A 24297-nucleotide genomic window follows, 5' to 3' on the forward strand; every position below is an offset into this window, starting at 1 on the left:
AAAGTATCTTTATTAATACTTCATTAATACTAGTTCAGAGGTGGTTTATAGGATTTAATAGCATTTTTTGGTGAACTTGAACATTTTTGAAGTGCAATTTTGGGTTGATCTAAATCAATACTAAGATGCTTGTAAACAAAACAATAAATTCTTATATATTAACAGTGCCCTGAAATAAAGACTCCCGTTCCTTTAGTTGTCTTTAACAGAGGCTTAATTTGCTTAACTAAAGCTGGACCCAGAAGTTTAGCTTCTATTCTCAGACTGTGCAGTCCACCATGAACCTAGGCTAGCCTAGATGTAGTGTTTATCATTTGCCACTGAAGGAAATAGGGAAGGGAGGAAGTTATCATTTACTAAGCATGTTTTTATTTATAGAGAAGTTGCAGAACATTTCTACTAGTGGGATATGTGACCATCAAAGCTGCATTCTTTACACTATGTGCAACTGACTTGCCAGTGGCATAGGTGATAAATCCTTTCTCACCAGGCAGAATGGTGATACCATGTTTGTAAGTAAAGGTTATTGTTTTTGTTATATTTTTCCAGAGGTAATCTTAAACTCTGCCAATATCAAATTATTAGAAGCTATGTAGTAGAGTCTAGATGAATGATGTTTTGCAGTATTTATTTGTATATATTTGTTCAATATCCAGTTATTTAAACTCATGGCATGGGCAGTCACAATAAAAGATCACTTATTTCTTGTTTATAATAATAGCCAAAATTTACTTAGCACTTAGTCTGTTACTATCAGGCAATATACCAAACACTTAACAAGTTTTGCTACTCTCTTAAAGGTCTTTCTTTTTATTGTGGAATATAGCAGAGAGAAAAAAACATAAACGTATAACCTAATTAAATGACCACCACCCAGAGCTAGGAGCAGAACGCTGCTGGCACGCCTGGCAGTCAGTCCTTAGTGCGCTCTTTTCTGATCCCTCTACCAAAACAGCTGCTGTCAGGACTTAGGGTGATAATTTCCTTGGGCCTTTGTCCTGATTCCTCCCCCAAAATGGCTTTTACTACCTTTCTGGATTCCTGAACAACATTACAGTTGATCCTTGAATGATACAGTTTGAACTGTGCTGGTCCACTTAAATATGGATATTTTTCAATAAATACTGTACATGTATTTTTTTTCTTATGATTTCCTTAATATTCTCTTCTCTAACTTAGTTTATTGTAAGAATATAGTATATAATGCATATAACATACAAAATATGTTTTAACTGACTTAATTTATGTTGTTGGTAAGGCTTCTAGTCAGTAGTAGGCCATCAGTAGTTAAGTTTTGGGGGAGTCAAAAGTTATATGTGTATCTTCCCCTAATATCTACACCGTTCAAGGGCCAACTACAGTATAGTTTGGCATGCTTTAAAATATTACATAAATGAAATTATACTGAACATTTTTACCTTCTTTTGTTCACTGTGTGTATTTATAATTCATTCATTTTCATTGCTATTTCATTTTTATTCCATTGAATGAGATGCTACAATTTATTTGTTCTTCATGAGAAGAAACTGTGTGTTGGGTGGACGAGGAAGGAGGAGGCTACTTTTAAGCTCAAACCTACAGGGTAAGAAGGAGCCCAGCCATGTTCATAGTATATTATAGGCAGAGGGAACAGCAAGCAGAAAAGTCCCCTGGGAGAAAATACTTTAAAACCAGTATTTCAGCAATAAAGCAATATTATTATCTAATTAAATATTTCAGTTGGAGCCCTTTTAGTAATTTTCTAAGTTAAAGGATAGGAGTTTGAGGGTGTATAAAAAACTTAAAGGAAAATTAATAGAAATAGGAAAGTGATCTATGATTAGAAAAATATAGAAACTTCACTTCTAAAACAGACTACTATTTACCTTTAATCATATGAAATTTTACTGTGTGGTAACAAAACCACACAGGACGAATCTCAATAATTCTGTGTGGGTAATTTTATTTTTCAAGCCTTCCTGAAAGGGTGTGGGTCCAGAGGTTGCAATGGTAAAGGATATTAGGGAAGAAAAAATCTAGTATGACCTAGTATAACATTTGACTAAAAGGAATTGCTGGTTGAGCAGCTAATGTGGGTTTTTAATTGGGAGGAAAAAATCTGTAGGTAATACAGAAACTGAATGATCAGCATATTTTACCTACTCTCTCTACCACAATAGCCTCCAAGTAAACTTCCACAGTTAAATACACACACAACTTTATCTAGTACACAATTTTGTACTTAAAACATTTGACATACCTTCCCGGTGGGTTATGCATGGACACTAGTCTCCAGAGGTGATCTGATGCAGCTGTCTGTAACAGTCCTGTAGGGCAGAATGTCATAGATGCAGTGGACCCTGGAGGAATTTCTACAAAGCAGAGTTTTAAAAAAATTCTTTCTGGTGCCATCCAATGCAGAACTTCTATTTTTATGAGGCCGTATTAGAAGCCCTTAGGTTTGGAAGCAGAGGAAGAAGTGAAACAAAGGTGAGGAAAGGTGAAACAAAGTAAAGTGAAAATAGCTGGGGAACTGGGAAGTTTGAGCAGGATGATTTCCTGAGTTGGGTGATCTATCTTTAGTTCCCTTGCTCAAAGTAGATACCTAAAGTAATTTTCCTTGGCTCACTGTGACATGTGTAATTCTACCATTTGGAAGATTCACTTCACTGCCACATTAATAGACATACGATTTGGGGTAAGTTAACCTCTCAAAAAACTGTTTCCTCATTTGTTAGGGGAGGGAAATAGTACCTACCCCTCAAAGATGTACCAATACAGGAAAATAGGACACCAAGCATTAGGGAAATGTCTGACACACAGTAGGCTTTCAGTAAATAGTATTTGTTATTAAAGTAAGCCAGACAGATCATGAGGGTCTCACATACTAAGAACTCTTTGTCTATTGCTTGGGAATAAGTAACTAAAACTTAGAGATGTACAACCAGATTTTATAAGAAACTCTTGAAGTCAGAAAAACTATTTCATTGTATCTTGTAATATTGCTTAACAAAAAAAAATCTGGTATGTGTCACAGTAAACTTGAATTAGATTGGATTCTATGTGAGGTTTCATTTCACCCCTAAATATGCAAGCCACATTATTTCCTAACCTACAGACCAGTTCTTATCCAGGATTGAATTGGGATGTTCAGTTGACATGAGGAAAAAAAAAATCACCTCTTTTCCCTGTTGTATTTTCCAAGTATTTGTGTAGTTAGAGGAAATTGTGAGGGGATTGCTCAGAAACACATAGAAATAACGTGTATTTAACTACTAAATAGGCTTTTCCATCGTGTTTTTATTTAATGCAAGTGCTAAATTGGGGTAGAATTTAAAATTTAATTTCTAGAAGGGATTATTATATTGGTTTTATTTTGTAATCCTCCTTAACATTGGACTTGTGACTTTTTTGGTGGTTGTAGTTACCAGACTTCTTTAGCGTTTAAATGATACAAACTGCCAGAATAATTTGAAGTTGGATAAGTTGAATGAGGGTAGATGTTTTTGTATATTTTAAAATTTTTAAATGCTCTACCATAGCTTCTACTCTGTACTTTCTTCTTAAGTAAGCAATTATTAAATGCATTAAAACTGTATAGCTATGTTACCCCCCCCATTTTTTCCTGTTCATGTTGGTTTTTTTTCTGTCACTTGTATATTATTTAGTAAGGTTAATTTACTGTGTAAAAAGGTACATGAATTGTGATTGGGATCTAAATTTTATTTCCCAGATCAGAATGCTAGGCACAGTATAGTTTCCTAGTCTTTACTTGGCAGGGTTAGTCATTGTTTCGCCCACACTTTGTGACAGCATGAAAATGATTAGTCAATCCATAAAACTTTGTCTTAATGAAAAACTGAAATGATCTCATTTTTTTCTTTCTTTGCAATTTCTTCATCTTCAATAAGTAATCACTCTTGCTTTTTATTTTGTATAAACAAATACCTTATCTTACACAATCTTCACATCAACTATGCCAGTTACTATGATCAGTTTAAGAACCACTTTCTACTTGCAGAGGTGTCAAAAAATTTTGTTCCTCGAAACAAATAGACCTTTACACAGAAGCAGAAAGACTCACCATGGGTCCATAAAACATCAAGATTTAATACAATATATATTTCAGAGATGTAGTGAAGGGACAGAATTGTAGTGAAGCCCTTACCAATTTGCAAGAATTGAAGCTCAGATAGATCTGAGCTTCTCAGCAGATGCCACAAGAGCAGTGTTGACTGGACACAGAGCGCTGGGTTCCAGAGAAACTGCTGTCGTTGCTCTGAGAGGGTCAACTGAGTGTATAATCTTGTTCTTGTTAAAATGGCCAGGCATTGAGATGCCAGGCCACCTAAGAATAAGGTTTGTTCCTACTAATTCTTTTGAAATATATAACTATAAGTGAGTCACATTCTCACATTTCTAATGTGACACTGCATGAAATTTAAATTGGTGTATTATAATCAAGTTGTATCACACTAGAAGCCTCAGCTGCTTTATGTGGCTGTTTTATTACAAATTGATTTTCTGTTTAGAGAGCCTCAAGACTCCAAAGGATGGTACTAGAGGCCGAGATTATCATCTCCATTTTAGAGGTTAGGAAACTGATTTTCAGAGAGAGGCTGACTTGAAAAGAGAGTATTATTGAAAAGACACCTAACCTTTTTTTGATTGGTTAAGCATTCAATTTAATAGACGCTAGTGGGTACAATGGAAAATGCCCTGGATTATAGTTAGAAGACATATCTTTCATCTCTAGTCTCTACTATAAAAGTATCACCTCTAGAAGGGCTGGGAACTAGTATGGTGCTTGATAAAATAGAGTAGTAAGTATTTAATGAATGAGTGGAAGGATATATATGATTGTGGTTTATGCTGATAAACTTTTTTTTTTTTTTTTTGCTAATTCAGAATCTGCAAATAACATCACATCAGTAATTACTTGGGACATTTTAATACATTAAATACAGTTAAGGCAATGGAATGTTTCCCTCTTCAGAGTGTCCATATTTCAGCATCCTGAAGTCTACCTGTAAACAATATTGTGGCATCCTGAAGACCTAAAGAGACACTTTGGTACAGCTTTGCTTAATTGTTCTTTAAAACAATACCAAAACAAACACTCAAACATTTCTTCCTCTTTCCAAATTAAAAAAAAAAAACCTGTAGCTTATTATCTTTTGCCAACTGTGGTATGAAATTGCTGAGCAAATACCCTTTTGCTCAGGCTTTGCCAGTTAAACTGTAAAAACAATAAATTCATATGAAAAATGAATAGATTGGAAATAAACATTGGCAGAAATGTGTTTTATTAGTATTTTAACTGTTATTTAGAAAGTGTACTGTTTAAATGGTCTTGATTTCTCTTTGCACAACGATAAACACCTTTATTAACTTACTGTGGAAGAAAATGTGGTCATATATGACTTGATTTTTGCACAGTCATCTTTCATGGATGTTAAGTCCTTGGCCAGCGACATTGCAGAGACCACCTATGCTATGCATCATTGTATACTTGAGATAAAATTTTTGTGAACTTAGAAACTGGGATGTTCAATGAAAGATGAAAAACTGTGATATTTTAATGTAATGTGTACTTAAAGCATTTAAGAATGAGAAGCACATTGGTGTGCACTTCTGGAACTGAGAAGGATGTGATAATGTACACAGAACATAATCCTAACACTATAGGTTACAGAGATAGTTAAAGCAATGTCAAGGTTTTTGATTATAAGTTTTCTAAAAACTTGAAGAAGTGTTGATTTTTGTTTGTTATTTTAAAAAGAAATCTGATTTCATCATAGGTGGTCACCTGAATAGTGAAGAAAATTCTAGTGTTAGGGAAGAAACAATAGCTTGATTTTATAAGAATTTTTCACTGAAAAGTCATCATTAAACGAAGTCAGTGTGTTATGAGCACTGTTTTCTCTTAAGTCAAGCAGAATTGAAATATGAACTTTGTTATGTAAAAGATGATTTAAATCAGTGAGTTAAACGACAAGTTAATTTTTGTATATTGGAAACAAAATTTTGTAAATAAGTCATGTGCAGTAAGGAATAAATCTAAAATACATTTTATATTATAAAGAATTTTAATTATTAAGAACTTACTATCTTGTCATTCTTTTTTTGAAAGTTGAGTATCAGGAAATAAAAACTAATCAAAAAGAAATTATTTTCTTTTATTTAGAGAAAAATTGTTCAAGGTACACTGATAACTTCTAATCCCATTGGTTAAGAATTAGAGTAGTAATTGTAATGAAACATCTAAGTGGCAAAATTAATATTTACACACACGTCTGAAATTCAGAGGAGAGGTCTGATATGGAAATGAATGGGGTTATCACTTACTATTTATCACATTTAGATGGTGCCTATAGCTTCAGGCCTGGTAAGATGACAGTAGAAAGAAAATATGGAGTGAGAAAAGGAGATGGGTCTAGGACCAAGTGTTGAAGGGACTTTCCTGTTTTATTTCTGGGTAGAAGAGGGTGGGAGAAAGTATGGTGTTTCAAGAAAGAGGGAGTTGTTAATGGTATCAATTGTTGTTTCAAAAGTCCAGGGAGACAGAAACTGAAAATGTACATTGGATTTGGCAGCGGAGAGGTCTTTGGAGGTTTATAAAACTAGTTCAGTGTTGTGGTGGGGTAAAGCTAGGTTGGTGTATATTGAGGAATGTTCCGAGTGGTGTTAATGATCAAGTTGAGGAGGACAGTTGAATATACAAGAGAGAAGAGATTATCTGTCTACAGTGTAAAAATTCTCCTTTTCTATGCTCCCTGCAAATAATGACCATGGGGACCAGAGTTCTCTTTCATTCTTGTATTTTCTATATCCCCAGTGAAATGTTCATCTCCTCATGTTTTCTCTCTGTAAGTTTCTCTTTTCATTCTGTTTCCATAGCTTCACCCACAGGTTTGTCATTCTGGCCCCTCTCCTAAGTTCCAGTCATGAATTTTTTAACTGCCTGGTAGAACTCTTTAATTGTCTCATGTCTCCTCAAATTTAACAGGTCCAACTGAATTAATCATTTCCTTTTCAGACTGACATAATTTACTAGTTCTCTATTTCTTTCATTAAGAAATTTTAGGCCCTGGCTGGTGTGGCTTAGTACATTGAGCCTTGGCCTGCGACCTGAACGGTAAGGTCCCTGGTTCAATTCCCAGTCAGAGCACATGCCTGGGTTGCAGGCCAGGTCCCCTGTTGGGGGTGTGAGAGAGGCAGTGGATCGATGTTTCTCTCCCTCTTTTTCTCCGTCCCTTCCCCTCTCTAAAAAATAAATAAATAAATTTTTAATAATATATTTTTAAAAAAGAAAAGAAATTCTAGTTCCTGAGATCTTCCTATCTGGATCCTCCATTATTTCCTATGTCTTTTCCTTGTTTTCCCATTCTGTTCTCACCTGACTCACCCTCAATTCCTGCTTGGTCAATTCGGAATCACAATGCTTGGTTGATTCAGAACCCTTTTTGAAGGGTTATTTCCCGAAATAAATCCAAATTAATTTGTCCCACCTCATTTAATATGATGTTATCCATAAAATCACTTATGTGCTATTTTTGACATTTTTATCCATTATGTAAAAAACAAGTTGAAGATTTTATTTATTTATACCTTTATATCAGCATAATTTATAGTTCATAATTGTAAATGTGAAACTTTCCTGATTGTAAGGTCTTTATGCAGTTTTTTTAATGTGTAGACCAAATGCCCTACCCAACAATTTACTTACTTCTCTGAAACTGATGTATTTAAAGAAACAAAATACAGGTATCTCCTACTTTTTGAAAATTGGCTTTATGCCACTTTGCTTTTATGAAAGACCTGCATTAGTACCTGGTTTTGCTAACTGAAAAAAATCCAAAGAGAATTCTTCCACTTATGAAAAAAAAAGGCAAAAAGTGAAAATAGCATTCAGCATCTGTTTTGCAATGAGCCATTGTAGAGGCAGGGCTCAAGGGGAGTGGCACCACCAACCTGCTTCTCTGGGAGGTACATTCATCATCCTGGCATCAAGCCACCCTAAGCTTTGAAATGTCTGGGAGCATCTGTGCTTTGTTTATTATGTGTGTTTGCTAACAAGATGTGTCTTAAAGTAATTGCTTCTTCACTTTATGCCATTTCATAGTCTGTGCTTTTGGGTGTGAGAGAAACCTGTATGTGTATTCTACTTTGGTTTCCTGTTACTTTAAGAAATTAATACAATTATAAACACAATCTCATTGTATTTAAATATAATGATTGAACTATAGTAAAAATGTTTTTCATATTTTTTGAAATAAAGCTATTGGAACATGATGAGGAAGATAAACTTTCATTTTATGTGGACCCATCTTTATTTTAAAATACTATTTCATATATTATGGAGAGTCTTACTTTGTTTTTGAATATAGTTGTTCTCAGTATAGTGGAAACTAGCATAGTTGCTAATAAATCTTCAACTTTGAAGTGGAATTCTGATAAACACCCACAACAAAAATTTTAAGATGCCTGCATACTTTTGCACTATTAAAAAGATGCCTGTATCAATACTTAGTCTTAGGCTAAGTAGCCTATTATATACACAGACATACATCTTTAGTTTTCTTTTAAAAGAGATGGAAAGAGAGATGTCTTTTTGTGTATATTATCCACATTATATTCTTTGGTAATACTTGGAGGTTTTGTAATAATTTTATAGTCTTTCATAAGTTAACTGAACAGTACTAAATATCCTAGAATGAAACCTAAGGAACTGCTGTCTGCTTTAGAGTTAATTGAATTAAGAGGCAAACATTTTTGTTTTGGCTTTTTATTTGAATAATTGAACAGTTAAGTCATCAGGCCCCATGAGAAATGTTTTTAATTTGGGATACTCACTGATGCTTGACCATCTAGAATGCATCTGACAGTGGAAGTAACCAAAAGTGGGTTGCTCATGTGATTGAGCTACACAGACCCCTAGTCACAATTTTCTTTTCTATTTATACATATTTCTAACAAGTTTAATGGTTACTGGTTTCCATGTGCATACCAGAATCTAAGGGAGGGAGAGAGAACAATAAGGCAGCACATTGACTGAAATGAGGAATGACAGTCTATTGTCTGATATAAGAGATGAGAAAGTGACCAGAAGTAGTCATTTCAAAAAGTATTCATGACCCCAAAATTCCATTCTTAGGTGTATACCCAAGGTAAATGAAAACAAGTCCACATAAAAACTTGTAGACAGATGTTTACAGCAGCATTATTCATAATAGCCAAAATGTAGAATTGCCCCAAATGATCATCAACTGGTGAATGGAAAAACAAAATAAGGTAAATCTCATAAATTGAATATTTGGCAATAAAAAGGAGTGAAATACTGATACATACTATAGCATAGAAAAACCTTAAAAATGTTATGCTAAGTGAAAGAAGCCACACACAAAGGACTCAGAACAGCAAGTCCATAGAGACAGAAAGTTGGTAAGTGATTGCCAGGAACTGGAGGAAGGGGGACATGGCAAGTGACTGCTAATGGGTATGGAGCTTTTTGGGGGAATGATGAAAAAATTGATTGCGATGATAATTGTACAACATTGAATATTCTAAAAATCATTGACTTGTATACTTTAAATGGGTAAATTATGTGGTTTGTAAATTGTATCTTAAAGCTTTTTAAAAAATATAGCAGGTTGGGATGACTAAAAAAAATTTTGTGGGAGTAGGTAGTTCTGTGTTTCATAAGCCTTATAGTATAGTACAGTAATCATTGATACAGTAAGTAGTTTTGAAACTGTTTTTTGAAAGGGCAATTATTATAATTAGTTTCTCTTAGGATCTGTTTTAAATTTGTGAACTATCAGAAATGGTTAACATTAAAGTTCATTTTTAAGTTCTTAGTGATCTTTGAATTTATTTTCTATATATTTCACATAGTTGAAGTTATAGCTCTGTCTGTTAATGCAAACATAGGGGTTAGTTGAAAATTTTATTATTTTTCTCTTAACATCATTAAAAAGCCAAGGTAAAGTAATTTTCAAAAGATACATTTAATGGCATTATTGCATCTATTACAATATTTCTTCTGTTGCTTAAAAATCTAAAATTAGCAGTAGTTAAGATATATAAATTGGAATCTAAGAGCTAATTTAAGTTGATAATACTTTGAAAAAGCATATAATATGTTAAACAGAATTAAATGACCCTATGAGACTAACAAATACTGGACAGGGAAAATAAGGAAGTTTGGATGATGTTACAGATTTTGCTCTGTGGTAACAGAACTTGCTGTAGTTCATTTCTATGAATATTCAGTATTAACTAGAGGGTATCAACCACTGAAAATGTTTTTCTTTAATGTACTATAGGAAATCTAGGTCTTGGTTTTCAAGATTAAGTGATAATTAGTTTAGTTGGCTCATCTACATTTAAAGAATGGTATTTGCAATATAGCTGGTTTTTGTTCCCTGCTCTTGAGAATATGGGTAGACAAGCAACTGCAGGGATAGTATTAGAGACTTGATTCTAGGCCTAGACCATTTTCTGTCTTCTAAAACCTCCCTCCACCCTTCATGACCTGCTTAAGACACTGTTACTGGTTTGGCAATTTGTCATGACTTGGTTGTGTTGGGACTGAACAAAAGTTGAGAACCCTGGAGAACGAATAGAGAATAAGCCCCAGCTGTTGTGGCTCAGTGGAATGAGTGTCAGCCTGTGAACCGAAAGGTCACAGGTTGGTTCAATTCCCAGTCAGGGCACGTGCCTGGGTTGCGGGCCAGGTCCCCAATGGGGGGCATGCAAGAAGCAACCACACATTGATGTTTCTTTCCTCTTTCTCTGTCTCTTCCCCCTCTCTAAAAATAAAAATCTAAGAAGGAAACACTGGTTATGGAAATGTATTGTGTCAACCAGTTCATGTGTGAATCTGAGACAAATTGCAAAGGAAAAAATGAACAGCACTGAATGATTGAAACGAGTAAAGAGGAGTTGTAAGTGAATGTTGGGATACTTGGGAATATTGCTGTCATGGATTATAAAGAGAAAACTGTGTTCATTGGTGGTGAAAAGGAGCTCTAAATTGTTAATGTTGAAATTTCAGATGTGGGAAAGATGCCAACTAGGTGATAAGAAGTTGTGGACTGGAGGTCTGAATTTGTCTGAATTGACTGACCTAGCTAGCCTGTACTTAGCAAACAATATTTAGTATGTTGTTCAGACACCGCCAAAGTGTAATTAAAATTTGAAATTATTAAAATAGGTTTCCTGTCATATGATTTAAATTTTTAAAACTTAATAATTTTTTTTCAATTCATTGCTTTATATTTTCCTCAGGTAAAATATTCAGAAACCATTCATTCTTGGAAGTTTGTAATGTGTCCTTTTAAAACATGGCTAAGTGTATTTAGTAATGTTTGTTTTTATGAGATGATTTTAAATTTTAAATAATTCTTAAGCATTAATTCACATTTTTCCATTTATAACCAGGAACCATTTGAGGATGGCTTTGCAAATGGGGAAGAAAGTACTCCAACCAGAGACGCTGTGGTCACATATACTGCAGAGAGTAAAGGAGTTGTGAAGTTTGGCTGGATCAAGGGTGTATTAGTATGTATATATATACTTATATTTTAGAGTTATAACATTTCTATTATAAAACCTTAATAGTATACTCAAATTCTGAAGAGAAGTCTTTTTTTCTCTTTAAACTTTTTGATCTGAAAGTTAATAGAAGACAAAATTAATAAATAACTTCCTTTCGTTGTGCCTATTAAATTCAGTAAAGGAACTATATTTTAGTTTAATCAAATTATACTTGATTACCTCTAAACTGTATTTTATTGCCTCATAAATTTCACATAGCGTCACCTTTCAGTAGTTAAGTAGGAAGCTGTCAAATTGATGGGAGCATCAGACTCCAGAAAGCTGAGTAGGCAATAGATCTGAAATATACCTGTTTCCTTTTCTGCTACCTCATTATCTTTAGGAGACATGTCTAGAGGTTACAGGGAACAGAATAAAGAAAAAATCCTTTTCTTCAGTGTCGAGTTCATGTCAATAGACAGTTTTAGGTGATAAAGGTTCAGATTTACTGCTGTTTTCCTGTGTCTGAACAGGCACTAAGGCTCTATCTGACTAGAGTAGACAGGCTAAAATGACCTCTCATTGGGATTTTGAAAGCAAGTAATTGGAGTTGTATAAACATTTAGGGGAGAAGTAGAGGGAAAATCTCAGTTGTAGTAGTGATTTTATTACCTAGTCAACAGACTGAATGTGAAGCTCCAGATACTTTAGTTTGCCTATTCTTAGATTTTAGTATTTTAGACTGTATTCTGTGTATGAGCATAGTAAACGAAAGTAAATTAGGCATTGTCTTACAAATAGTTAGGATTTTTGAAAGATATGTGAACAACTGGCATTTTGTGTCAACAGATATGTAATATACAGTAGAAATGAAAAGAGGATATTATTTTTAAAATGCAAAAATTAAGCTTATGTGCATTGACAAAAGGAAACATGAACTACTTTTTTTAAGGACTGAAGTCTAGCTTTCTTGTTAAGTTGCTTCTGGTGCTTCAGATAACTGTGATGGATGTGTGTATGGACATATATACCCAGTCATATATTACATTATACATTTAGTTGCATTAGCTCACATTTAAGCTAATTTAAGCTAAGAGGTTCTCATTTACCTCTTTTAAAAAACTGTTAAAGGAAAGGTTGGGATAAGACTTATGTTTAAAATGACTTCCTATAGATTTAAATGTAGTTATCCTCCTTTTGGCTAGTATAGAATTTGTGCTGTATTATGTACTTGATCACTTTTTTTCATCTGTGACTCAGCCTCTCTTCCTTTTCCAGGTACGTTGTATGTTAAACATTTGGGGTGTGATGCTCTTTATTAGATTATCATGGATTGTAGGTCAAGCTGGAATAGGTAAGTGAAGCTACCTACTGCTTGACTCATTTAAAGATGAATGAACAGAAGTAGCGTGGTGCATGTCTGGGCTCTGAACTTTACCAAATAGAAGTAGTTGGAATCATTCTAAGCTTTCATCTCCCTTCTACAAGATTGTTGTCTTAATATTACTTTTTTCATAATTCTGATTTTATATTTCTAAAATGGGATAAAAATAAGGTAATTATTTTGAAATTTAGTATACTTGGACTGACCATTTCTAAATATGGCATGTTTAAATAAGAGTGAAATTCTCAGTCTTGTCTCTTCTTCTCTAAAGGTCTGTCAGTCCTTGTAATAATGATGGCCACTGTTGTGACAACCATCACAGGATTGTCTACTTCAGCAATAGCTACGAATGGATTTGTACGAGGAGGTAAATTCAGTCTTTTCATATCATTGTCATCAGATTATTGTTACTAAAAAAAAATGAGATTTAAATCTTATTTTTTTACCTTTAAAAAGCAATATATCCGTCTATATAGATACGAAAGCTACTACTAAACACTTTCAAGCTAGTATATTTGAATGTAAAAATTTATATTGACCCATTCATACACAACTTATGTGCTTTAAGTTATTTAGGGTGCTCTTTATATTTGGTAGCAAGAATGGAGCTTCTCATTAGGTTTCTTCTTCACTGGGCTGCCTGTTGGCCTCCTCCCAGGTTTCAGCCCTTGGATCAATAGAGCTTAAGGATCGTTCTGTATTTGGTCTGTACTGTACAAATGTAACCTCATTCCTTCACATTGAGGGAAACTTAGGCACAGTTCTTTCTCCATTATCTAACAACTGTTGTGGGTTATCCCTGGGACCCTGAATTCATAGCCTCAACTCTAGCTGTCTTCTGTGGGTGCCTGAGGCCTCTTTCATTGGAATTCATAAGATCTGCCTAGTTAAGCTTTTACCCTCTCAGGAAGAGTACCCAGGAGACTAAGAGAATGGCCCTGGGACCCCTGAGAACAAGAAGAAAAGAATTCCATTTTCCAAACAAAAACTCATCATTCAGCTAGAGAAAGAAGAAGAAATATGTACCAGCTTCTATAAAGTCATCATAGCAGATCACCTGAGAAAACTATCAACCTGTTCCATCTGCCTCAGCTATTTTTCAGACCTATACTGGACATTATATACACACAATTTCTGATTTGTAGTTTTCTTGGGTAGAGAGAGACCCAGATTGAGACCCATTTCCCCCCATTCTCTCAGAGGATTCAGATCACTGTGGTCCTGGGGGAAGCTGGTAGCTTACATCCATATGATTGTGACTATGCTGGACATGATCACCATTTGCTGAAGTTTCATGTGTGCATGAAGCCTGGATTGAACAACATTGGGGCATAAGATGTGGATGTGTCCAAAGACTTATCAGACAACACCAAAAGTTGCTTTTTGACTTCTTGTGTACTAGGTGCCCTAGGTGCCCCGTGCTTCATTTCTTTCTGCTACTATCAGGGAATAGAGTGGAAGGAGAAAGGGAATGGGGGGTGGGGTGTTCGAAGGAGTCAGGAAATCATTCAGAGAATTTCTCCTTATCTTCAGCTCTTTGAATCAAGGTTGTGAGCCTCAAGGGGGGAGTGGGGCATAAAGCCACCGGCAACATGAACCCCAGGCCATTCTCCATGTGAATCCAAACTTATGGGGGGTATAGATTTTCCTGCACTGTGGTTAAAAACCTATTTCATCTTTCAATACTACCAATAGTTTTCATATATATTCACAAATATATCTGTCTCAGAGACTGTCTTGTCTTCTGTCCTGGGACACTAAGGATGTATGAGAATGTGGAGTGCATAATGATGTATCCCAACTAATTACTGTATGTTGCAGTTTTGCCCAAGTTCCCTCAAAATGATAGAATCAGCTCACAAAGGAAAAAACTACAGGGAAAATTCCGTTGCCTCATACAGTTCTGAATTCTTATTACCAGATATTCATACACATGAGAAGGGAAATACATTTGCTGAAGTAATGAAACCTAAACAGGAAAAATTGAAAGGCTTTAATTAAAGAAATATCTAAAGACTTTGAAGATTTGCTAGATGGCTTTCATTATCACTTGTCAGTAGTGACTTTGGACACCTGGCTAATTCTTTACAGAATATAAATGAGTTGCATCATCTACACTGAACACTTCTTGGAGATTGTTTCAGTGAATGTAAGCCCCTTCTGTCTTCTCTGTTAGGTGCCTCATGGAGTTGGAGACCCCTAACAGGATTTATTGGTTTCCTGAGAAAACAGTATTTTCCACATGGGAGAAAGTAAATGCAGGCATTAAGCTGATGAGATTACATTGCATCCTGTATTCTTGATTCTAAATTGAAAGTAACAGATCAGTAATGACCCATAGATTTTATCGCAAAAGTATATATTGCTTCACTCTGTCCACAGAAATCACCTGTAACAAATAATCATCCCAGTAGCAGTGAGCACCCCTAGTGCCCACATTGTATATTTCTATTCAAAGGAACCAGGGGACCTTGGAGAAAAGGTTGATTCCAGATCTGGGCAAGAGATGTGCTAGAGGAGTTGAGACATCCTTTCACATCAGAAAGTAGGGAAGGTAACAAAGGCTAATTTTATGTCCAAAGGACCCAGGAGCTGACTTGAAGCTAATATGGACTGAAGTTTTCACAGTTTGAACAGCAGTACGATTATTATTAATAATAACGGATTTGGATGAAAACATGTACAATCCATGAGCTCACAGATATCACACACACAAAAAAATCTGTGTTTACCTTTGAGACATGCTAGGGAATGCTATGAAATTGGTAAAGATGAAGAATCTAATGTTGAACAAAGCTTTTCTGAATGAAAGTTTCCTTCCTTGGACTCAATGTAACCAAGAAATTAATAAAAGATTTTTACAATTTTGATAATATACTTAATATGAGAAGAAGGAAAGAGAATTAGAATATTACAACTTTGTAAACCCTTTCCCCAGTAAGAGTACCTGTGAAGTATCGTTTCCCCACAAGTTGAATCTGAATTGCATCATACCTGCAGCTCCAGGAATCATTTTATATAATACGCATATAGGGGGGAGAGGAACTTACTAAATGACACCATAGGAGGACAACAGCAAATTCCAGACTGGGGATCTCCCTGGAACAAGAAGATTTTATTCAACAAAATTTTCCAAGGAGCAAAAGATATATAGGGTGTTATGGTTGAAAACAAACTTTAAGAAATTCAATATATGTATATGTGTGACTTTGTTCACTGTTCCTAACAATAAACTACCTGCAGATTTAGTAGGGTGGGACCAAGAATCTGATCTCTTCTAGCTCAACCACTGAGGACTTGACTGGATTGCTTCCCTTGAAAGGGTTACATAGAGGACAGTGACAGAGCCAGAACGATGCCGAGGATCAGGGTGCCAAAGGCTTAGATAGGAGAAATGGAGGGATACTGTAGGAATAGTGATGTCTGGAGACCCATGACAGGATTTATTTTGGTTTCCTGAGACCCATCTTAATTTCCTATGAACTGAAAGTTGTTGATAAGGGAATTAATGGGGAAATAAATATTTTACCTATAATTTTGCTTACCTGTTGGAGTTGCTCTGGTTAGTAATTTCAATTTGAAGAGCCCCTTTTAAACTTGTGCAGTTACCTTATAGAAAGAACTATTTTGAGGTAGGACTTGATAGTTTAATTTTATATATCTTAATTCTTAACTGAATTATAAAGTCTGTGTTTTATTAATATTGAATAATATTTTATTTTTATTTGGTAAGGTATGTGTTTCCAGCCCTCTGGAAGTTGTGAAATGTGAACTTGTCCTAGTGTTGGGTGCTTTTTGCCACAGGAGAGATTTAATATTACCTAGTAACCTTAAATTGCCTTTAAAAGTACTTTTCAGAGATAAAACAGATACCAGTCTGGAAAAGTGTAGGCTGATTCAGTCCCCCTCACTCCCCAATTCCCCCATTCAGTCTTAGCTGCCACATTTAGACAGAGAGCACAAGGACCCCTTTTCCCCCTTGCACCTGCAATGGAAGTAGTTTTTAAATCTATGAACTGCTTGTAAACATGTCATAATGTCCAGTTATGAATGTTCAGTGTTTCTGGAAAAAAAAAAAAAAGGTAAAAACTCAGCAAATAAATGTTTAGTTTCAGGCTTGATTAGATTTTAATAATAATTTTGGGGGGCACTGTTTAAAGTTACTAGCAGCAGGTTAGTGAATCATCCCCTCAGTTCTCAGTCTCCACAGAAGAAGAATAGCAGTGACAAGTAACTGACCTCAGACCTTACCTTCACTTCTGGCACAGTCCCTGCCCTAGTAGACACAGTTATGTTCTACAGGCTATTGCCCAGAGCTCTCTCCTGTTCAGCAAGTCCTATCAATCTTCTTGAGAATTTGGGTTTTACAGAATTTAGTTGGGCTATGTGCAACAGGTTCTGCAACTTAGACGGTCCTGGCCAGCAGCCACTTTTGCTTAGATCTGCATTTCCTAGATTCACACACCAGAGTTCTCCCATCCTCAATTGTTACCTGTGATATGACCCACTTGCGAAATAGAGGGCAACCACAGGCAGCTTTTTATAAGATGGAAGTGAAAATTCTGGTCTTTAAATCATATTGTTATATGAACTGAGCAATAGAAGGGAAAAAGTTCCTCAACTACTTTTTGTTTTGGAGCATTATGTTAAAAGCAGAAGTCAGTACACTTTCTAATAAAAACTCAGGCTATATAAAATTTTAGACAGGTAGTTTTGAGAATATAAATATAAACCTTCATATTCTGTGACTAAGTTAAAGTGTTAAGTTACTTATATTTCAATCAGTCAACAAATAACTAAACAATGTGTGATAGGGTTTGTAACAAAGAAAATCAGACAAGATCCTGTTTTCTTGTAGTTTATGTTCAGAGAATAAAGGTAATTATTTGTTGAGACCTCATTGCTGGGCATGAGACCCTGGTCTTGACTCTTAGTGTATTTACTGTACTATAAATACATTGCTGTATTTAATGCAACATTCCTGTTGGTCTCATAATTTGTGTGGGTGATAACACAAAAATGGAATAATTTATACTTATTTTTCAACAAAAGTAAATTTTATGCAGATTATACTGGTTAATCTTTTTAAAATATCTGAAATATGTCAGAATTATTTCTATATACTTACGTCTTTTTCTTTTCTCTGAAATAATGGAAGACCTCTTCACTTTTGTAAGATAAAGCCAAACATTGGAAGTGAAAAGCCAACATTTTACATGTTATGGCAGAAAATTGCTTTCTATATTGGTATAATCAGATTTCCATCGACTGTCAGATTTTTTCTTTAGTTTGTATGTTACCTGCACCAATAGAAATGCCCGCCTTCTAATGTTGTAATTGTTCTCTTTTCCCTTTGCACAAATACCAGTTGCCTTTGTCACCTAGTTGGAGCACTGTTTGGGATGCTGCCTCAGCCAGTGCTTCCTGAATAGCTATTCTTATTAATCTCAATAAATGTCCAGTTACCTCTCTACTTTGAAAGTGAGCATTTTATTTTTAGATTAACAAGTCCCTTATATAACTTTATTAATTCCTATCATCACCAAGCAAGGAGTTGTAGGTTAGAGTTCAGCTCCAAAGTTCTTCCCTTTCATTGCTAATTTCTTTGAAATTGTAGCTTTTCAGATCAAATAAATGTTTGAAGAAACTGGGCTTAATTAAATATAACATGTTTTCAATTCAGTAAAATACTACTTATATGCCTTAAGAAGCTCAGATGTGAATCTGGCAGATCATTGTAAATAATTTTTGAAACATTTCAATTTTGCCAATCTTTAATGATTAAAATTATTTTAACTTAGTTCCCCAAAGAGTCTGCTGCAGAATTAGAGCTGTATGTTTGCTTTTATTTACTTATTTTTTATTAAGTTTATTGGGGTAACATTGGTTAATAAACAACAAATTTCAAGTGTAAACAATTCTATAATCAGATGTATATTGTATTGTGTGTTCACCACCCTGGGTTATATGTCTCTGCTTTCAAACTTTAACTTATTCAGGTGATCAGTCACAATGATAATGTAGTAGTACCCAATTCTGATCTGAAGATTCCATGTTTATTACTTTGCCTCTACCTCTTTGATTTAATAATGGCAACAGAATAGAGGAAATTTGCCAAACATTAACAGGCAAACAGACTTCTTATTGTGTATTTGTAAGGCAGGGTGTTAGAATGTAGTTCTTAGAACAATAACCAAAACATATATGGCCTGTTTTTTCATTCCCTCAATGGTGTCATTTGAAGAACAGTATTATTACATCTACTTTATCACTTTTTTTCTTTTTTGGGTTATGCTTTTGGTGTCATATTTAATAAATATTGCCTAACCAAAGATCCCAAAGATTTTCTCCCAGAACTGTTATAACTAGGTTTTCAGTTACATCTATCATCACATTTAGTTGATGTTTGTGTATGGTACAAAATAGGAATCAGTGTTCATATAGATGTCCAGTTACTCCAGCACTATTTGTTGAAAACCTTATCCCTTTTGTAGAAAAAAATTAATGGACCCTAATTACCCAAAGCCATCTATAGATTCAGTGCAATTCAAGCTAGTCAGAGAAAGACAAATACTCTATGACCTCACTTATATATGGAATCTAAAGAACAAAATAAACTGACAAAATATTTGAAACAGGCATGGACACAGGGAACAGACTGACAGCTGTCAGAAGGGAGGGGCGTGGGGGGACCAGATGAAAGAAGGTGAAGGGATTACGCAAAAAAAACACATTCAGGGTCCAGCAGAAGTAATGCCTGCTTGAGTGTGGTTGGTAGGGTAATGATATGGGTGTAGTAATTTATAGTTTTAATTAGAACATTACCTGAAATGTCATATGTGTGCTTGAGTGTGGTATTGTTATATTACAGAGTTACATGCTTATGATTTTGTAATAAAGGACATTATTTGTGCTGGATTATTTATATATAAATATATAAAAACATAATATATGTAATATATAAATATAAATATATATGCTGTATATGTGTGTGTTATATGTAACATGAAGATGCAGACAATGAGGTGGTGATAGCCAGAGGGAAAGGGGGTTGTGGGGTAGGTTGAGGTGGTCAAAGTGGAGGAACTGGGGACAGAAAGAGACTTTGCTTGGGGTGACAGATGCACAATTCAGTGTGCAGATGTCTTTTTGAGTTGTACACTTGAAACCTATATGGTTTTGCTTATCAATGTCCCCCAATAAATTCAGTAAAAAATAAAACATCTCAAGTTAGATGATACAAATAAAAAAATCCCAATGGCATTTTTCACAGAAATAGAAAATATTATTCTGAAATAAATAAGGAATCACAAAAGACTCTGGATAGCCAAAGCAGTCTTGAGAAAGGAAAAAGCTGGAGCTATTGTACTTCCTGATTTCAGACTGCATGGGCACCTAATATATGACAAGGTTACCAGGAATACTCAACGAGAAAAGGATAGTTTGCTCAGCAAAGGGTGTTAGGAGAACTGGATATTCACATGTAAAAGAATGAAACTGGATCCCTTTCTTATACCACTCATCAAAATCAACTCAAAAAGCATTAAGGACTTAAACATAAGACCCGAAACCATAACATTTCTAGAAGAAAATACAAGGGAAAAGCTCCTTGCTGGTGGTGTTGGCAGTGATTTTTAATTTTTTTAATATGACACCAAAAGCACCAGAAAAAAAGCAAAAATTAACAAATGGGGACCACATCAGACTAAAAAGCTTCTGCAGTGTGGTGATTGCTGTGGGGAGTGGGGTATAAAGGGACTAAATGGTAATGGAAAAAAGATATAGTAAAAATTAAATCCCCCCCCCCCCAAAAAAAAAGACATGGGTTGGACCATCTGAGACTCAGAACTTCCTGACTTAGTGAATAAAATGATTTATGTATTTATGCTGCTGGGAGTCACAAAAATAAAATAGATAGATAGATAGATAAGATTAACTCCATAAAGGAAAACAAAAGCAAACAAGAAAACCTTAAAAGTTTCTGCATAGCAAAAGAAACAAAGTGAAAAGACAAGAATGGCAGAAGACCTGAAGAGACGTTTTCCCAAAGATGACAGCAAGTTCATGAAAAGGTGTTGAACATGACTAATCATCAGGGAGATGCAAACCAATACCACAGTGAATTATGAGTTATCACCTCATACCTGTTAGAATGGCATTATCAAAAAGACTAGATAATAAAAGTTGGTGAGGATGTGGAGAAAATTGAACCCTTGTGCATTGTTGGAAGTATAAATTGATACAGCCACTCTGGATAACAGTGTGGAGGTACCTCAAAAAATACAACTACCACATGATCCAGCACTCCTAGGTATTTGAAGGAAATGAAATTATTATTTGGGAGAGGTGTTTGCATCTCTGTGTTCATTATGTTCATTGCAGCATTATTCATAATAGCCAAGACATGGAAACAACCTGAGTGTTCACTGATGGGTGAGTGAAGAAAATGTGATGTATATGTGTATACACACACAGAGAGGACTATTACTCAGCCATCAAAAAGGAGATCTTGCCACTTGCAACAATGTAGATGAACCTTGAGGGTATTATGCTAAGTGAAATAAGTTAGAGAAAGAAAAATTCTGTATAATCTCATTTACATATGGAATCTAAAAAAGTTTAACTCATGGCAACAGTAGAAAAGTGGTTACCAGGAGTTGTGGGGTGAGAGAAGTGATGAGATGTTGGTCAAAGTGTACAGACTTCCACTTATAAGAAGAATAAATTCTGGGAATCGAATATGCAGCATAAAGACTATAGTAAAATATACTGTTGTATACTTGAAAGTTGTTAAGAGAATAGATCTCAAGTATTCCTACCATAACAACAATAAAAAATGATAATTGTGTGAGGTGAAGGGTGTGTTAAATAGCCTTATTTTGAATGTATATGTGTATCAAATCATCACATTGTACAAAATGTTATATGTCAATTATGTATTAATAAAGCTGGGGGGAATATTAATTGACTTTGCATGTGTGATTCTGTTCCTGGAATCTATTCTAGTCCAGTATCTATAGATTATCTTTAATCCATTACCTCACTATCTTGGTACTGTAGCTTTAGTAATTCATGAAACTGGGTAGTGTGAATCTTTTAACTTTATTTTTCAAAATTGCTTTGGCTATTCTAGTACTTTTTAAAAATATATATTTTATTAATTATGCTAGTACAGTTGTCCCATTTTTCCTCCCTTCACTCATCTCCACCCTGTACACCCTCTCCCACCCACATCCCCCCCCCTGTAGTTCACGTCTGTGTGTCATAAGTTCTTTAGCTTCTACATTTCCCATACTATTCTTGCCTTCCCCATGTCTATTTTCCACCTACCATTTTTGCTACTTATTCTCCATACCTTTTCCCCCTCTCTCCTCCTCCCACTCCCCTGTTGCTAACCCTCCATGTGATCTCCATTTCTGTGGTTCTGTTCCTGTTCTAGTTGTTTGCTTAGTTTCTTTTGGTTTTGTTTTAGGTTTGGTTGTTAATAATTGTGAATTTGCTGTCATTTTACTATACTGTTTTTTTTTTTTATCTTCCTTTTCTTAGATAAGTCCCTTTAACATTTCATAAAATAAGGGCTTGGTGATGATGAACTCCTTTAACTTTACCTTATCTGAGAAGCACTTTATCTGCCCTTCCATTCTAAATGAAAGCTTTGCTGGATAGAGCAATCTGGGATGTAGGTCCTTGCCTTTCATGACTTGGAATACTTCTTTCCAGCCCCTTCTTGACTGTAAGGTCTCTTTTGAGAAATCAGCTGACAGTCTGATGGGAACTCCTTTGTAGGTTACTGTCTCCTTATCTCTTGCTGCTTCTAGGAGTCTCTCCTTCATTTTTACCTTGGCTAATGTAATTATGATGTACTTTGTTGTGTTCCTTCTTGGGTCCAACTTCTTTGGGACTCTCTAAGCTTTCTGGACTTTCCTTTGCCAGAATGGGGAAGTTCTCTTTTATTATTTGTTCCAATAGCTTTTCCACTTGTTGCTCTTCCTCTTCTCCTTCTGGTACCCCTATAATTCGGATGTTGGAACGTTTAAAGATGTCCTGGAGGTTCCTAAGCTTCTCTTCGTTTTTTTTTTAATTCTTATTTCTCTATTCTTTTCTGTTTGGTTGTTTCTTTCTTCATTTTGGTCCACTCTATTGTTTTGAGTCCCAGTTTCCTTCCCATCACTATTGATTCCCTGTGCATTTTCCTTCATTTCCCTTATTGTAGCCTGCATTTGCTCATCTAATTTGCACCCAAAATCAACCAATTCTGTGAGCTTCCTGATCACCAGTGTTTTGAACTGTGCATCTGATAGCTTGGCTATCTCTTGGTCGCTTAAAAGGATGGGTTCTGGGGCTTTGATTTGTTCTTCTGTTTGAGCTATCTCTCTCTCTCTCTCTCTCTTTTTTTGGTCTGGTCCAGCCTGTTACAGTAAGGGGCGGAGCCTTAGGTGTTCACCAGGGCGGGCACCCCAGTTGCTGGGTTGTGACGTTGTATGTGGGGACGGGGTCGAGAGAGAACAATGGCGCTTGCTCCATTCTGTGTGGGACCTCAGTCTCTTCTGCTGCTTCCCCTGAGCAAACTGGGCCCCTCTGGTGCCAATTCCCATGTGGGTGGGCTTGTGCACACCATGGGACCCTCCAAGGACCTCTCCTGTGAGGTTAGGTGTCTCTTCCTGTGCCTCAACTCCCACAGGTGTCCTCAGTCGGCCTCCCAAGGCTCTATTTCCCAGCGCTGGGATCCTGGGTTGTGAGCAATGCCTTGATTTACAATTACCGCCTTACTGGGTCTGCTGGTTGCCACCCCTTGGCCAGGGTCTGCCAGCTGCCACTTGCGCAACCAGGGTCCACCTGCTGCCGTCTTGCACGCCCTGGATGCCTTACGTGCCCAGTCCCAACTCTATCTTGCTCTCTGCCCTGAGACCCTCGCCTGGCTGCCTGACCCCGCACCTCCTACTGGTCTGGATGAACGGGTCTATTTCAACTTCTTGGTTGTCCGACTCCCATTCAGATCAATTTTCTGTCAGTTCTGGATGTTATTCTGTTTCTAAATTGTTGTTGTCCCTGTCTTGGTTACGCATGGAGGCATGGTGCTTCCACCTATGCCTCCATCTTGGCCGGAAGTCCTAGTACTTCTTCATATAATACCTTTTCATGTAAATTTTAGAATCACCTTGTTGATTTCTGTGAAGTATCCTGGTAGGATTTTGATTGAAATTGTGTTGAATCTAGAGGTCAGTTTGGAGAGAATAAACATCTTAACTATTGTCTTCCATTCTATAAACATGGTATATCTATTTCATTCTTTTGGGGCTTTAAGTTGTCAGTACAAAGGTCTTGCAAATATTTTTAGGTTTAGACTTAAGTATTTCCTGTCTTTGAGTGTATTATAGGTTACTTTTTAAAAT

At 35.7% G+C, this 24297-nt stretch overlaps 1 protein-coding gene across 2 annotated transcripts in view; it reads left to right on the forward strand.

Moving 5' to 3' along the window:
* SLC12A2 (solute carrier family 12 member 2) overlaps positions 1–24297 on the forward strand; it is an 89947-nt gene that overhangs the window by 14970 nt on the left and 50680 nt on the right. For both annotated transcript variants that reach the window (XM_045837961.1, XM_045837962.1), the window contains exons 2-4: positions 11425–11544; positions 12799–12874; positions 13176–13271. In XM_045837961.1, the coding sequence (XP_045693917.1) occupies positions 11425–11544; positions 12799–12874; positions 13176–13271 (292 nt within the window). The remainder of the gene's footprint in view (positions 1–11424; positions 11545–12798; positions 12875–13175; positions 13272–24297) is intronic.

Source organism: Phyllostomus hastatus, unplaced genomic scaffold (genome assembly GCF_019186645.2).
Source record: "Phyllostomus hastatus isolate PE091 unplaced genomic scaffold, TTU_PhHast_1.1 phas_contig_254, whole genome shotgun sequence".
NCBI classification, from domain to species: Eukaryota; Metazoa; Chordata; class Mammalia; order Chiroptera; family Phyllostomidae; genus Phyllostomus; species Phyllostomus hastatus.